Consider the following 15,541-nt stretch of genomic DNA (forward strand, 5'->3'; position numbering starts at 1 on the left):
TGTTTCATAGGTTTTTAAATAGCAAGAGTAAAAGCTTCTGCTGCACCTTTATATTTATGGCAGGACTTCTCAAAGTCTAGACCAGTGAGGGTGAATCTTTTCAATGTGCAGAAACATCATGCTTTGGAAAAGCCGAACTTCCGGGTTCTAGCACGCATGCGCACCCGATAATCAGCTGGCTGGCGTGCATGTGCACACAGGTTTTCAGCACTGCCACACAAACGAAAGGATCGTGCTCCGGAAAAGTAGAACTTCTGGGTTCTGGCGCGTATACGCACCTGATAATCTGCTGGCTGGCGTGCATGCATGCACTGATTTTCAGCACTGTCACGCGCGTAAAGGACAGTTGATCATTGCACATGCATGTCTGCCATAAAACCGGAAGACAAACAGGCAAGGCTGCACGTGCCAGGCGACATGGCTTCGCGTACCACTTTGGGCATGCGAGCCATAAGTTCTAGACTAGTGTTTCTCAACCTTGGCTATTTGAAGATGTCTGGACTTCTACTCCCAGATTCACTGGCTGGGGAATTCTGGGAGTTGAAGTCCAGACATCAAGTTGCCAAGGTTGAGAAACAATGTTCTAGATTATGAAATACACACAGTGGCATTAGCAACTGGGGAGGGGAGTATACTTTGTAAAAGGCTGATTAGACTTAACACATTTCCAAAACTCACTTCTGTTTATCTGCAGAAGGAAAGACTGGAGGGAGGTTTTAAAAAATGGCTCTGTCAAACCTATTGAAAAAATCACAACAGTTTTATTTACGGTATTATTATTTAATATTAGTTCCATGAATTTATTGTTTTTATGTTTTACCATTTTATCAGTTTGAACGTTTGAAAATTAGTGATGTAGGGGATAGACAAGTGGGCACAGCCTTATATTGTGGCAGTCTACATGTAAAAATTAGTCAAGCAAAAATAAGCATAGAAGCAATGTGACTTTTTGACATTTATTTTTAAAATAAACCCATGGGATTTTAAGCAATAAAAGCCATTATTAAAATGACATATAACTCACACCAAAGTTCCTTTCAGTTGCTTCCTTTCCTTTGAGGATCACATTTGCATGTTATAGTATTGGCTTTATTTGTAATTATATGAGCCCTATTTGCAATGAGACATTAATGAAACACATTTCTGATAACAGGTTTAGATTTAACTTGGTTAAATCTGGTGGGACAGGGTGGAGGATATAAAGCAGAAAGTAAGCAAGCCACAACCTGCATGCAACAGTTCCCTGTCTTTAGTTAGGCCTCTTCATGTGACTTTAAGCCACTGAAAATTGCTTTCTCAAAGCAAAAGAAATAGGCATACTAAAACCCTGGATAGGCAGAATGTCCTATAAAACTAAGTTACTTCAAAGAAAGAATTTAGGGTCACAAAATGTAACTTGATTTTGAGGTAACTAGTCTTTGTTCAACTTTTTAAAAAAACAACAAATCATCATCAAGTCTTTTATGGTAAATAGGTTGCCAAAGTCATCTCCAGAACAAAGAGATTGGCAAGAGAAGGTACCATGAACTCCAATAACTGAATCAACAATAGATGAACATTCCATTTTCAATAACATGATTCCATATTTCTCCTGCAATATCTCTATACAAGCAAAATAAACTTTTATTAAATTCATATGTCTTTTCTCTAAGGTTAAAGAGGGCTTGCACAAGCACTTCCCTTTATTGTGCCCTCACTGCAAACTACCGTTATCTTGTGGTCTAAAGTTATGTTGAGAAATTGTAAATGGAATGAGTGGGCTTAATTTGTAGTTCAACACGCTAACAAATCTTCTGGAAACTTCAATTTTTTCCCAGTATTCTACAGCTCTCGGAATTGTCAGCCAATAAAACAACATTGACAAGGAATTCTGAAAAAAACATAATCCAAAAGAGCTGGAGAAAAGTTCTAATACCCTATAGTTGGATTAATAGACAGAGTCTGATAAACACACTGTATAAAACAAAAACACATTCTTATGTGTCACTTTTACCATTCATATATAGATTGACAAATGAGAAATCATAGTTTCTATCATTGGGCTGTCAGACACAACCACAATCACTCCACGCACACGCAGAAACATATGACTAGTTTTTCTTTTCCTTTTCCTAATTACTTGCATAGAGATTATTTTTTATACTATTTATGTTGTTTGTATTTGTTGTCATGGATTGCACCAGTGAGGCTAAAATCAATTTCGTTGTGTACATGATGTACAATGACAATAAAGGCTATACTATACATTTGTCTCTCACCTTGTCGTACCATATATGTGCACCAGAGAATACTTTCCTACACATAAATATTTCTGTAAAATGTATACAGAACAAATAGTTTGAAATACATTTTAATTAATCCAGAAAGCACGCACGGGGTGTGTGTGTGTGTGAGAGAGAGAGAGAGAATGAATGAATGAATGAATGAAATATAATTTTAACAGGCAGTCTTACAACTCAATGGTGTTTGGGGTTGGGAAGTTAGTCATTCCTGTTTTCCACTGGCAACTTCTCTGCCAGTGCAGTGCTAAATTTGTGAAACTCATCCGACCACTCATTTTAATACACTATAACTCTGGGTAGCTCACAGCAGCAATAAAAACATGTAAGAAGTCATTTATAATAACCAAATAAATACAAGAAGTGTGCTTCATCTTGTCATGTAAAATCGAGTGAGGCAGCTTCTAATCCACCTAAAGATGGAGATAAACGATTTCTATCCTCGCACACCCTTTCCAAATGATGCTCTACAGCAGGTTTCTCCAACCTTGGCCATTTTAAGCCTGGCGGACTTAAACTCCCAGAATTCCGTTGTGCGCATGCGCGCCTGCCAGCTGAGCTAAGGTGGAAGACCCCACTATACTCCTCAGTACTTTCTCTCCCGGTCTGAATTATGTCAGGAAAAACGGGCACCCAGGAAAGCTGTAAACCCGCTTTTTTACGATTCCCGAGTCCAAGGAGGCGCTGCTAATCGCTCCCCGCGAATGAGAGGAAACGAGCCCTCCCTCCCCCCGCGCGCCCCTCCAGCCGCCTTGACGAACAAAGGAGAGCGGGTTTCCTGCCACGCCGGCCACCGTAGGAGGGCGGGCTCCATCCACGCCGTTGCCTTGACGACAGCAGCTACGCACTCCCCCTCCCAATTATGAGCTCGGCGAATGGGAAAGGAGGGGTGGGACCGAGGAGGACAGCAAGGGAGCGGGGAGCCCCCCGCCTCAGCCCCCACGCTCACCTGTAGCAATACCAGGAAGGCGGCTAGCTTCTTCTGCTGGGGCCCGAACTCCCCCACCAGCCCAAAAGCCTCATCCAGATCCATGGCTCCGTCGGGTCACCGCGCTGCATTCCCGTCACAGTCCGCCCACCCACCCCCTCAACCCTCCCCCAACCAGAAAATGAACGGCGGGCTCTGGGAAGCGCGGAGCTGGCGTCTCTCCTCTCCCCTCCTCGCCTCTGCTCTGCCGTTGCTTTCCGGAGGTGGTGAGGTGGCGGCTCAAAGGAACGCTCGCGGCGCCCTCTGCCGGCGGCCAGTGGGCAAAACAACGGCCAAGTCGTCGGTGGGAGGCGGGGCTGGTATTATGAGCACGCGGAGGGTTCCCCTTCGCGCTTGCGCAGAACGCGCGGTTGGAAGGCTGAGGTTGGCTTTTCGGTTACGTGGCCTCGCGATGGGAAGCGGGTTGTTTAGGCGTGTTTCCAATGGAAGCTCAGTTGTTATGACCGATTGTGACCATTTATGGATGCAAAAGGGGAAAAAAAGGAGCTGTGTCAGTGGGATGTGCGATCTGGTCTAGATATTAATCCAATCCAATTCACTGTAAAGGTAAAGGTTCCCTTCCCACATATGTGCTAGTCGTTCCCACCTCTAGGGGGCGGGGCTCAACTCCGTTTCTAAACAGAAGAGCCAGCGCTGCCCAAAGACTTCTTAGTCACATGGCCAGCACGACCTACGCATGGAATGCTGTTACCTTCCCACCGTAGGTGGTCCCTATTTTTCTACTTGCATTTTTACATGCTTTTGAACTGCTAGGTTGGCAGAAGCTGGGACAAGTAATGGGAGCTCACTCCATTATGCGGCACTAGGGATTCGAACTGCTGATCTTCTGATCAACAAGTTCAGTGTCTTAGCCACTGAGCCACCGCGTCCCACTGACTTAACTAACGGGAGCTCACACCACTATGCAGCGCTAGGGATTCATAAATGCACAAAGGCAAATATGTATTGCTTTCACTAGATTATTGGGCAACCATTTTTAATGAGAGGCAGAGACAAGATCTATCACATTCTTTTTTCTGGTCTTTTTTTTCTTTTTGTGCTAAATTTCCTTTATTAAACTTGCAACTTCAAGTACAAATATCAGTAACAATACATTAAAACTGCTACAAAATAACATCCACTAATAAGTGAGAGCAGAACTGATCTCTTTGGTGGCCAGTAACATCAGGGAGGCCTGGAGGTTGTTGCAATGGTTCTTTGGCAAATCATTAAATGTTTAAACATTTACCAGCACAATGTTTACAAGTATTTAGGATAGCTGCAATATACAATAAAGCTTGGGAAGACATACAGTATGGGGACATCAGTAGAAAAATTAACCAGAACATTATTTTCATAAGAAACCTCATATCCTTTTAGCTTCCTCTACCAGTTTGCTTTTGCTTTTAAACTTTACATTTTAAAAAATAAAATAAAACAGCACACTAGAAAATATATAACTGGCTTTATACGTATTCCATTACCTTGGAAATCAGACCTGGATATACTGGGAAGTGTAATGATCACTACCATGTATCAATAATCCAGTTCCACTATTGTTTTTTCCTTCTGTTCTATTGTGTCAGTTTCTCAGAGGCTGGCTGTACAAGGCCTGCAATTTTCTTGGCTGAGTGTCCCTGAAGTAATTTGCTATTCCTCCATCCTAGCAAGACAGAAAGTGACTGGCCCAAGGTTCCCCAGCTCACTTTGTGCCCATGGCTAGACAAGACTAGAACTCATGGTCTTCCAGTTTCTAGCCCAATGCCTTATCCACTACATCAGGGGTGTCAAACTCAAGTCGTCACAGCTGCATTACATGACAAATCAGCATTTCGCTAAACGGGGCCTGGGCAGCGTGCAATGCAGCCAGCCTGCGGACTAGGAGTTTGACAGTCCTGCACTACACCAATCAGGTCCCACTTTAATTCCACTATAAATATATGCATGTCCTGAATTATGACTGGAGAGGAATGTGTGGCATTCTAAAAGTGGAATTCTATTTCCCATCATGCTTAATCGGCACAATAAAAGACTAAAGAATTATAATTTATAATCTAACATATGTTGGACTATATATTGCAACATATCATGTTCTGACCTAGGCTTCACAAAATCATGAAGCAGACTCCTTGTCCCGACAAAACCCCTTTTTATTAAGCTAATGTGAATTCCTCTCATTCAGCAAAGTCCTGGCAAACAGTCTTTCAAGGGTGAATTTACAACCACAGACCTTATCAAGCTTGGAGAGTTGTCAGGTTGGCAAAGCTGTACCAGAAAATAATTGGCAAGGAGTCTCTGAGAGTCATGAACAAATCTTCACACTAATTAAACAAACTAATTGCCTCCTGCAAACTCTCCTTTCGCTCCTCTTTATTCCCTATGGGAGGGGCCATTCACCTTCCACCTGTGACTTTACTCCCACGTCTACCTTGATTTCTGAGTTGTTCTTTTCTTCTGGCAGCTTTGCGCATGCTCACATTGGGAACAGGCTCCAGCTGTTCTGCCCCACTGATCTCCATCTCCAAAGGCAGCTGATAACTTTTGGACGGTCCTGGCCCCATCTCTGCCTCCGATGCAGAGCACTCATCAGAGCCTTCCCCAGATTTCAGGACTGGCCCATGTTCCTCCCCAACCTCCTCACTGTCTGAGTCTGCCACCAACTCTGCTGTCCGGCCACAACAATGTTGCCCTAATGCAGGGGTGTCAAACTCACATTATCACGGTATCTAAACCGGGCGTGGGCATAGCCAGTGTGTGATGCATTCCACTTGTGGGCCCGGAGTTTGGCAGCCTTGCCCTAATGTTTCACCTGAGTAGTGTTTCAAGACAACAGGCAGATTAGATTTCTTCTTTCCTGATCAGAAGCACCTATTCCAGTCAAGGTGGTTTCACAGCAGTGCAGTATTTTAGAGCAGTGCCCAACTTTTTGGGCACCCGGGACTGGTTCCATGGAAAAGTTTTTCTGTGGATCGGGCGTGTTTTTGTGTTCTGCCTGCATCCCGCATCCTAGTTTCTGGCATGCCACAGCCCAGGGCCAATCCTTGGCCCAGGGCCGTGAGGGTGAATCTATGGCACATGTGCCAAAGGTGGCAAGCAGCACCCTCTATGTGGGTATGCGAATCATCTTAATTCAGTTCCACCATGCATGCGCGCAGGCCTCCCACTGGCCAGCTGGTCATTGGGTCTCTGCCACGAATGTGGGGGGGAGCAAATGTGGGGGGCACACATGCATGCACAGGGGGTGGGTCATGTGTAAGGGCCCATGCGTGCATGGGGGTCATGTGGTGGGCTCTGCACACATATGCAGGGATGCACACGTGCACGGGTTTGGGAGTGCGGGGGGCATGCATGCATGTTCAGGGGCAAGGCACATATGCGGGGACTCCACATGCATTGCATTGGGGGGGATCAGGCACACACATGCACATATGTGCTTTGGGCACTCAGTCTGGAAAAGGTTAGCCATCACTGGCCAGGGGATGGGGACCCCGGCTTTAGAGCACAGAAAGCAGGTAATGAACACATACAGTTGATTGTAGATGTTTGCCCATTTTTTTAAAGAAAAATTCCTGCCTATTGTCTACAACCAAACCTCCTGAAACGTTGGACGTTTGCAAGGTAACACACAAGAAATTGTTGGCTCTCAGATCATGAATATTGAACGTTTATTTAAAATGCACTTTTTAGAATTACCTTTGTAGCATTCATGAGCAACCTGCTACAAGCTAAGACCCAAGCTGAGAATTTAAATGATTTCAGCTAATAGAAATCAAGAGAAAATAAACAAAAATTAAGGAATTATTCATTCTCATCCTAAAGAGTAATGTTTACTCCCAAACTCTTAAGGGAACCAGAATTCTTAATCCCCACTGAACTTAAGTTCATTGGAGTAAGGATGAGATACAAAGGTAGTACAGAATATCATTATACATAAGACTTTAATGGAACTGACTTGGTAGAAACCAATTTATCTGTTACTAATTACAAAATTCTATTATAAACAGCACAAGAAAAGGTTACTAAAGGCAAAACAAATTCTAAATTTACAAAAGGAAATAGGACAAACCACTTAAGGGCAAAAAGGGCTGAAATAGAACAAGGGTTGTGGTACCTTAGAAAGTGGTTTGCAAAAGCAGATAATGCAATTGCAAGGCAATTTTATGTACACAGTAATCCTTATTACCACACTTGGAAGAATTTCTATTTTACGTCAATGCTGCCATAAAACAAGTCAGCGCATCACCAGCCCCAATTTTATGACCATTTTTATTGAAGCTGCTAGTGAATCAGGTGAGCATTAAGCAAGTACAACTTCGTCAGTTCACTTTTTTTTTTTAATCAAACACTGACTGGGAATATTGCAAATTGCAATTGGGACCACAAGCTGCTGCAACTGGTCATAAATTCAAGTCTTCAGTGAAAATTATTCCCAGATAAGCATGTGGGATTCAACCTTTGAAAGAGTCCAATTTGTCATTATTCTTCCTGTGATTAAATGCTATTAGTTTATTTACCACTATTAGTTTGTATTGCATAGAAATGAGACAAGACAAATCCACTGGAAAATGCGCATTTTATTAAGTTACAATTTTAAAATATAAGCCTTAGTATCTTCAAAATAGCAATTGTGAAGATACAGTAGTATCAGTACAAAATTTTAGAAAAAGACATATCTTAATACTACAAATACATAAACAGGTTTACAGCCAATTATTGCAGATAGAAAAGTTAGCTTTACCTTTAAAATTATGAATCCAAATATTGAAATTGCATTTGTTAAAAATTACTAAATAACAAGTCCATTGTTCCCTTTGCATATTTTTTTGCATAATACTTGCTAATACATTGACCTAATGAAGCCCTGTATCTTGATTAAAGCAGGTAAATCAGTATGGCATAACCATTACATTATATTTTAGAATTTATCTTGCCATGAAGCTGAAAATAGGTTTGATGATAGTGACAATAGTATTTAGCTCAGTGAAATATACCGATTTTGAATATTATACTACTTGCAGTTTCATGGAAACAAGTCCTGAGTCTTTTGATGCTCAATGCCTTTGCTGTGGGAATTTGTAGAGGGAGATATTTCTTTAAGGTGCATCCATATTTAAAAAGTTTCTACTTTATACATTGCTTTTTGGGGAAGAGGGGAACAGGCAAAAATGAATTCTAGGTGAATTCCAGATATTTGGGGTTGCAATGCTCGTTATCCCTGAATATTGGCCATGCAGGCTAGAACTTCTCAGAACTAGAGACAGAAACATGGGTACCTACTCTGGCAACACCAGAGGAATGAAAGGTGGGCAATCTGCAGGCCACATGTGGCATTCTCTCTGCTCCATTTTCAGTTCCTAAGGCAAGGGTGTTAAGGAGTGAATAATTATCTTACTTTACCGTTATTTAAATTCTAGTCATTTAAGACTGAAATTGAAAAGAGCTACTGCACCTTTGAAAGCTGTCACACACCCACAGAAACAGAAATATTGTCAAAATGGATGAAATAGCAAATTTTCAGCTTTTAACACTACATAAGGAAATGCAACATGCTCACAAAACATAGCCCTGACAATATCACCAGCCACGGCTCTCTCGTTTCTAGAGAGGAAACACTCTTTATTCCCTGAAGCTTCTGAAGTATCTTTTACAGCAGGGGTGTCAAATGTGCGGCCCACGGGCCAGATGCATCACGTGCTGCCCCCACCCCCACTCACTTTAGCAAAGGGGGGGGAGTCCCAATAAGTCACATGACGACACAAGTTTTACACTCCTGCTCTACAGTAACACAGATAGCAAGAACTTAAAAGTAGCCAATAAACCTACCTTTTGCACTGTGAAATCAAATTTATTTGATGTTGCCTTGATAATTTTTTTAAAACCTAAAATGCCAACTGAAGAAGTGTTTACATTTGGTCTGATGTGGTGGAAGAGACAAGTTGGGATGATTATTTGTCTGACTTAGCCCTGTGAGCTTTTCTATATAAAGAGACAAATGTCCTTAAAGGAAACATAAAATTAAGATGAATGTTCTCTTTCTTATATAATACAAAGCTTCCCAATCAAAGGTCTAGAGTAAGAGAAAACTAGGAAATGTAAATGCTAGGACATATTGTATGCCTTTTAATCACATTCTATTCTTCCTGTACTCAACATAACACTAATAAATACAATGAAATGTAAAAGCAGGTTCTCTTTCTGAGATAAAATCTATTTCTGATGCCCAGAATAATATAGAAAGTATAATTTATTTTCTTATATTGGATAGACCTCCAGGATTCCACACTGTTAGCTCTTCTCCAGAGGACACTTTATATTTTGCCTTATTATTATTATTAGTTTCTTCTTAAGCCAAAAACTGAATCTTCTTTTGGGATTTACTTACTTTTGCTTAAAGCCTAGTTTCAAGTGAGAAAAAAACCCCATTTTTTTCAAGTATTATTTTTAAAATATTGCTAGGATTTATAGCTATGATAAGCCGAAAACTATCAACTATCAATTTCATTAATTGTTAAATATTATTTAAAAAGCACTTGACATGATTTTTTACATCCAGATGCAATACTTAAAGCATGTTATCCTAAAAGATAGGAAGACTTTTTTGACCAGCAAAGGCAAGTCATCTTTCAAGAAACTAGCAGAGCAATGTTTTCCAAACTACCACTTCAAAAATCAGACCTTTAAATACATGCATGACTTTATAAGAATTCCAGATTTTGCTGCGAGAAAAGGTTGAAGTAAGCAGTCAATGTCATCTGTACAGAGTAGGGCTTTGTCTAGCCTACTAATCAAACAATTGAAGTACTCTAGTTTTCTCTTATCCCTTACAATCTAAGCACAGCCCAAATAAGAACACTTCAGCTTGGTTATAGATAAATAAGTCACCCAAACAACACTTAAAAACACACACAAACATGAAAAATTTCTGAAAACACCTACAAAATTCAATTTTTTTTGAAAAAAAATTTTTTTTTTCAAAAGTGCTGGTTAGATGTCAATTATCATATTAAATTTGTGCAACACATGATAAAATATATTTGACTGCAGAATCTGGTGTGTTTTTTTCTATCCAACATATTCCTATTCCTTTTTACATACAATAGGCAAACTAAATTCAATTTCGAAGGATACCTTTGAAATCCTTTAACCTGTTTCAGTACACTCATAAGTAGTAGTTGATAAAAAGATAGTATTAATTAGTAGAACAATATTTTGCATACAAAAGTTTCAGCATTCAACAAGTAATGCTGTAAAGATTCTTTGCATGAAAATCTGGACAGCAGATCCCCTACTGGTGCAGAACCTATTTGGATGGATGGATGGATGGATGGATGGATGGATGGATGGATGGATGGATGGAAGGAAGGAAGGAAGGAAGGAAGGAAGGAAGGAAGGAAGGAAGGAAGGAAGGAAGGAAGGAATATAAATTGCTGACTGTACAGAAACAGACAACTATGATTTTCATCATCAGCTATGCTAAATGCACAGGCTAACTCAAACCATTACAGCAAAATACAAAAGCCACAAAGAAACAACCTAACCCAACAAGTGTCTTCATGTCACAGGGCATTGAAAGGAATTTCTAAATGAAATGAAAATGGCTGGTTTTATGAGGTGGTGCAGCTCTCTTCCATGACCTTAAACAACTCTTTGGACCCAAGCCATTCAGAGGATTACTTCCAAAATATGCCCTGTGATCTTCAATCTTTCATGCTCTCGACTTGGACAACTGTGGGAATTTTAGAATACAATGTATTTCAACCACATGTTGCCCAATATAGTACAGAAATTCTACAGATATGCCATGTTTATTAAGCACTGGACATCATCTAACACTGAAGCCACAATTAAGAATCTCATGAAATTATTTCATTGATGAAGCACAGAAATCTAAAGAGCTATTCAGATTCACAAACGTTTCATTTAGTAAAAATTGGTTCCTCCTCTCAAAAGAAAAAATATATATAATTTAATTTTTGGTACTTTTGAAACCAAAGATAACATGCATCCAGGTGGTCTCTTCCTTTCACTTGTGTGACTGAAATAAAGCTGTGTTGAGAATATGAATCCATAAATGCCAACTGTTTCTCAGAGAATGGGAAGAAGGCACAGGACCAGAACACAGCAGGCCTATAGATAACTATTAGTACAGATGTTTGCTTTTAGCTGAACGGTGTAGATTAGAAGTATACTTGTGGCCTTTTCTTCACTTTGTATTTTAGTGAGCCATATCGCACCTGGAACAAATAAAGAATGTTGTAAAAGATTTCAAGATATCCACAACACAATTTCTAATACAAAAAAAATCTGATGTTGGTTGCTATTTCCTGGTGGGGAGGGGAGGAAATGGCATCCAGCATGAGGATATGAATAAAGGCAAATAGCAACCTGTAGCAGAATGCAATAATGGCTTTTTGGGAACTCTTCAAACAAAATATGTGAGTAAAGAGTAAATAAGTGAGCAACATTATTAATGAGAGACATTCCTCAAGATGACATTGGCACTTATACTTGGCAGTATAAGTACTAGTTTTTTAGGCATTTAAGTAAGTGGGCATCCAAATATAACCACAAACACTTATCTACTTTTACAAGAAGAAATAGTGTGCAATCTTGGTTTTCCCTCTTGCCCCCTTTAGGGTTCTTTTCCCCCTAAATAAAACCAAACATTGCTACTTGAACAGACCAGGATCAAATTCTGGTTTGCAGTTTTCTTGCATTGAGATTCAGAAAAGGTAAGCTTCCACTTTAAAATCTTTTCAATAAAAATATTTAATGACTCCCACCTTTTTATTTAGAGCATTTCATACTGTCAAGAACAGATTTACTTGCCTCTCTGCGTCCTTTTATCGTTTTTACAGATTTCATACTTTGTGTTCGACGAAGACCTCTTTGAGCAAACATCTCATCTTCTGAATATGTCCCTTCCCTCTCTTCATCTGTTTTATCATCTTCAGAATCCTTTTTTACTGGAATACCATAACCTGACGGGTAAAACCACAATTCAAAATAACTGTTTTACCAATGATTGATCATTTCCTACTTTAAAAAAGAAGGGTCAAATGCTTCAAGATTAATATTTAAGGCTTAAAAATGTTTAAGAAAATGAGGCAATTTCCCCCCTCAAAATGATTGCTGTACAAAATGTGTAACTAATCGATATGCCTGAAGGTAAATGCAGCAGTAAAAAGACCCAGAAAATACTTGTTTTTTTCCATACCTGTGATAGTAAATGGCTTGGCCAAAGTGAAAATAAAGGAAAACTGGTTTATGTAAATTAAGTAGATGGGAAGAATCCATGAAGGAATGGAGATAGGAACTTCTTTGTGTAGGGTTACATTTACTCATTTAGAAAAACTCTTTGTAGCAATAGTATCAACTCCATGCCTGTACCCCAAGCTGAGGGTCGCGGTGGCTCAGTGGCTAAGATGCTGAGCTTGTCGATCGAAAAGTTGGCAGTTTGGCAGTTCAAATCCCTAGCGCCTTGTAACAGAGTGGGCTCCCATTTACTCGCCCCAGCTTCAGCCAACCTAGCAGTTCGAAAGCATGTAGGTAACAGTGTTCTGTGCGTCTTCAGGGTTTAGTCATGCCGGTCACATGACCACAGAGATGTCTTCGGACAGTGCTGTCTCTTTGGCTTTTTAATGGAGATGAGCACCGCCCCCTAGAGTCGGGAACGACTAGCACATATGCATGAGGGGAACCTTTACCTTTACACCAAGTTGATGATTTTGGAGGCAGGCAGTAAAAAGAGTCTCTGAGGGAATTTTCTTTGAAACTCTGGCAGCAAATCTCATAGAATCAACATTGCAAGTTTCAAGAGAGGGAAAAGTGGCTCTGGTGATCGCATTTCAATAGAGGGTCATCCACCACTGCTTATACAAAACCTAGGAAATCAGAACTAGCCCAGCTTAATAATATACCAACCTAAGGGTTCATTGGGAATCAAGCCCTTGCTTTTTTTTTTGGTAGCAGGCAAAGTCTGGTAGTGCCTTTGTCCTATTGGCTCATCATCTGGTATTGCTGTGAGGTCATGCATACTGAAACTCCGCAATTTCTCTGTTATTGCTCCTTGACCCTGTAGTATTGAAGAGGAAAAAGGAGGTGTCATTCAATGGGAGGAAGGAGTCCTCTGGCCAAACTGATATAGAGTCACGTGAAAAAGAGGGCACCTCACTGAAATTTTTGTCTTAACTTTTTTTCAACACATTTCAACATACAGCTATTTATCTTCATTTCAACAATATTGATAAAGGAGATATAATAATGACCACACACCAATTACAGCTGAGAGTTTTAGGTACCAAAACATACCCCCAAAATTGGATCAGCTCTGGAGGCTTTATAGGAGCCTGGGGAGGGAGAAAACAGCCTCCTCCCCCCCCCCCCCGGAGGCCGTTTGGAGGCTTCAGGAGCTTCCCTGAAGCCTCCGGAGTGCAAAAACCGAACTTCCGGTTTGCTCATAGGGCCGTTTTTAGTCCTTTGGAGCCTTCAGGGACCTTCAGGCTTCCCTGAAGGCTCCGGAGGACTAAAAACAGCCCTACGAGCAAACAGGTTGTTTTTTGTCCTCCGGAGCCTTCAGGGAAGCCTCCGGAGGGCTTAAACTGGCCCTAGTGCAAACTGGAAGTCTGTTCCTGAACTTCCGGTTTGCCCGTAGGGCTGGTTTTTTGCGCTCCGGTGGCTTCAGGGAAACTCCTGAAGCCTCCGGAGGGCCTCTGGGGGGAGGCTGTTTTCGCCCTCCCCAGGCTCCTATAAAGCCTCTGGAAAATGGCTTTTAAAAGGCTGAACTCAGCTGACAGGGAAACGCCTCGCGTGCCCTGACAAATGGCTCCGCGTGCCACCTGTGGCACATGTGCCATAGGTTTGCCATCCCGATTCTATTCTATTCTATTTTATTCTATTCTATTCTATATAAGTGATTCTATAGTTATCATTGTAAACAGCTGTAGGGTGATAATTCAGAACTGAATTTGTTTCTTTCCTATCCTATATAGCCCTTGTCTCTTTCCTCTATAAAGGTTAGATTTTTTTTCTCCCTCCAAAATTAATTAAATTCAACAACTAAATACATAATTCAGTGTGTAAAAGGAGCCTTATTCAAATTATGACTCTTTCAATGTCTATTCTGTAAAGTTGGAGCACCGTATTAAAAGCCTGCCTTGATTAATTTATACACTAATACTATTAGCCATCCTCTCAATTCTGTCTGAAAGAAATTTGGTTTAATATAATCCCAGATGTGAAGGGCTGAATGGTGTCATTTAATTTTTTAATTTTTAATTTTTTTTTCTGTTCAAATACCAGTACTTATTAGAGGTATATGGTCATCTAAATACAGCTCTAATCCATAGCACAAATGCTGACTCTCGTAGCTTTGTTCTTGAGGGGAAAAAATATAATATTAGCAATTGTAATTATTAAGTAAACACGCACACATTTAAAGTATTTTGTAAGCAAGCAAGATGAGAAGTTGTTCAGACAGCTCCAATCTCTGGAGGTCACACTGTTTGAAGCAAAGGAAATGAAATGTTTCCACAGCAGGCAAAGCACCCCTGGAAACCATAAACAAGCCACATCGTTTAGAAGAAGGAACCTGCCTTCATTTCAAGAAGTTAAGATTCAAGACATTCAGGAAAGGGTGATCACAGGTTAGCAAGGTTAGAATACTTGCCTTAGGAAACTCTAGGTTTATCTACTATAATCGCAGGAATGCCAAGGTCATGTCATTTTTATCAACTCTAATCTGTAAGGCGTTAAGGGATTCAGATGGTGACACGAATAGCAGCAGATAAATAACAGAAGACTTCTGCTGTTAGTATATTGAATACCCCAGTGACTGTAAAACAGCAATGGGAATACTATATTTTTTGGAGTATAAAACATACTTTCCCCCCCCTAAAAGAGGGTGAAAATTTGGGTGCGTCTTATACATTGAATCTAGTCCCACCCACCCACTGGCCCTCACCCTTTGACCTCTGCCTCCCAGCAATTTGCCTCCTTGCAGCAAACAGTCTGTTTCAGCTTCAGCACAGCTTGATTAGCACAAGCAACTGATAGTCTGTTGTTTCGGCCTCCTGACCACCAGCTGTTTCAGTCTGCAGCGATTGCCATTGCCTATTGCCACCTCTGTACACCCCATTTTCTGCCCATTCTGATCCCTGGCTCCTGGAACGGACGGAATATGGGGCACAGAGAGGCCGAAAACGGGGCTTGCGGAGGCTAAAAACGTGGCACACGGAGGCGGCAATAGGCTATGGCAATCCCTGCAGCCTGAAACAGGTGATGGTTGGGAGGCTGA

General features: G+C 40.9%; 2 protein-coding genes across 5 annotated transcripts in view; both read right to left on the minus strand.

Annotated features, from left to right (window-relative positions):
- Positions 1–3,440, minus strand: part of LOC106550260 (solute carrier family 22 member 15-like) — a 30,463-nt gene extending 27,023 nt beyond the window's left edge. For all 4 annotated transcript variants that reach the window (XR_015695166.1, XR_015695165.1, XM_087702471.1 and 1 more), the window contains exon 1: positions 3,229–3,440. Coding sequence is in view for 2 of the 4 variants with exons in the window: in XM_087702471.1 (XP_087558597.1) it covers positions 3,229–3,312 (84 nt within the window). In the remaining 2 variants the exon portion in view is untranslated. The remainder of the gene's footprint in view (positions 1–3,228) is intronic.
- A 4,360-nt stretch (positions 3,441–7,800) lies between these two features.
- The window catches only part of REEP3 (receptor accessory protein 3), a 44,777-nt gene continuing 37,036 nt past the window's right edge, over positions 7,801–15,541 (minus strand). Inside the window, exons 6-8 of the mRNA XM_087702509.1 lie at positions 13,171–13,321; positions 12,076–12,227; positions 7,801–11,480 (exon numbers count right to left, since the gene is read on the minus strand). Of these exons, the coding sequence (XP_087558635.1) occupies positions 11,424–11,480; positions 12,076–12,227; positions 13,171–13,321 (360 nt within the window). The 3' untranslated portion in view covers positions 7,801–11,423. The remainder of the gene's footprint in view (positions 11,481–12,075; positions 12,228–13,170; positions 13,322–15,541) is intronic.

This window comes from Thamnophis sirtalis, unplaced genomic scaffold (genome assembly GCF_051295495.1).
Source record: "Thamnophis sirtalis isolate CommonGarterSnake01/CBP01778 unplaced genomic scaffold, rThaSir2_p1.2 scaffold_15, whole genome shotgun sequence".
Taxonomy (NCBI): domain Eukaryota; kingdom Metazoa; phylum Chordata; class Lepidosauria; order Squamata; family Natricidae; genus Thamnophis; species Thamnophis sirtalis.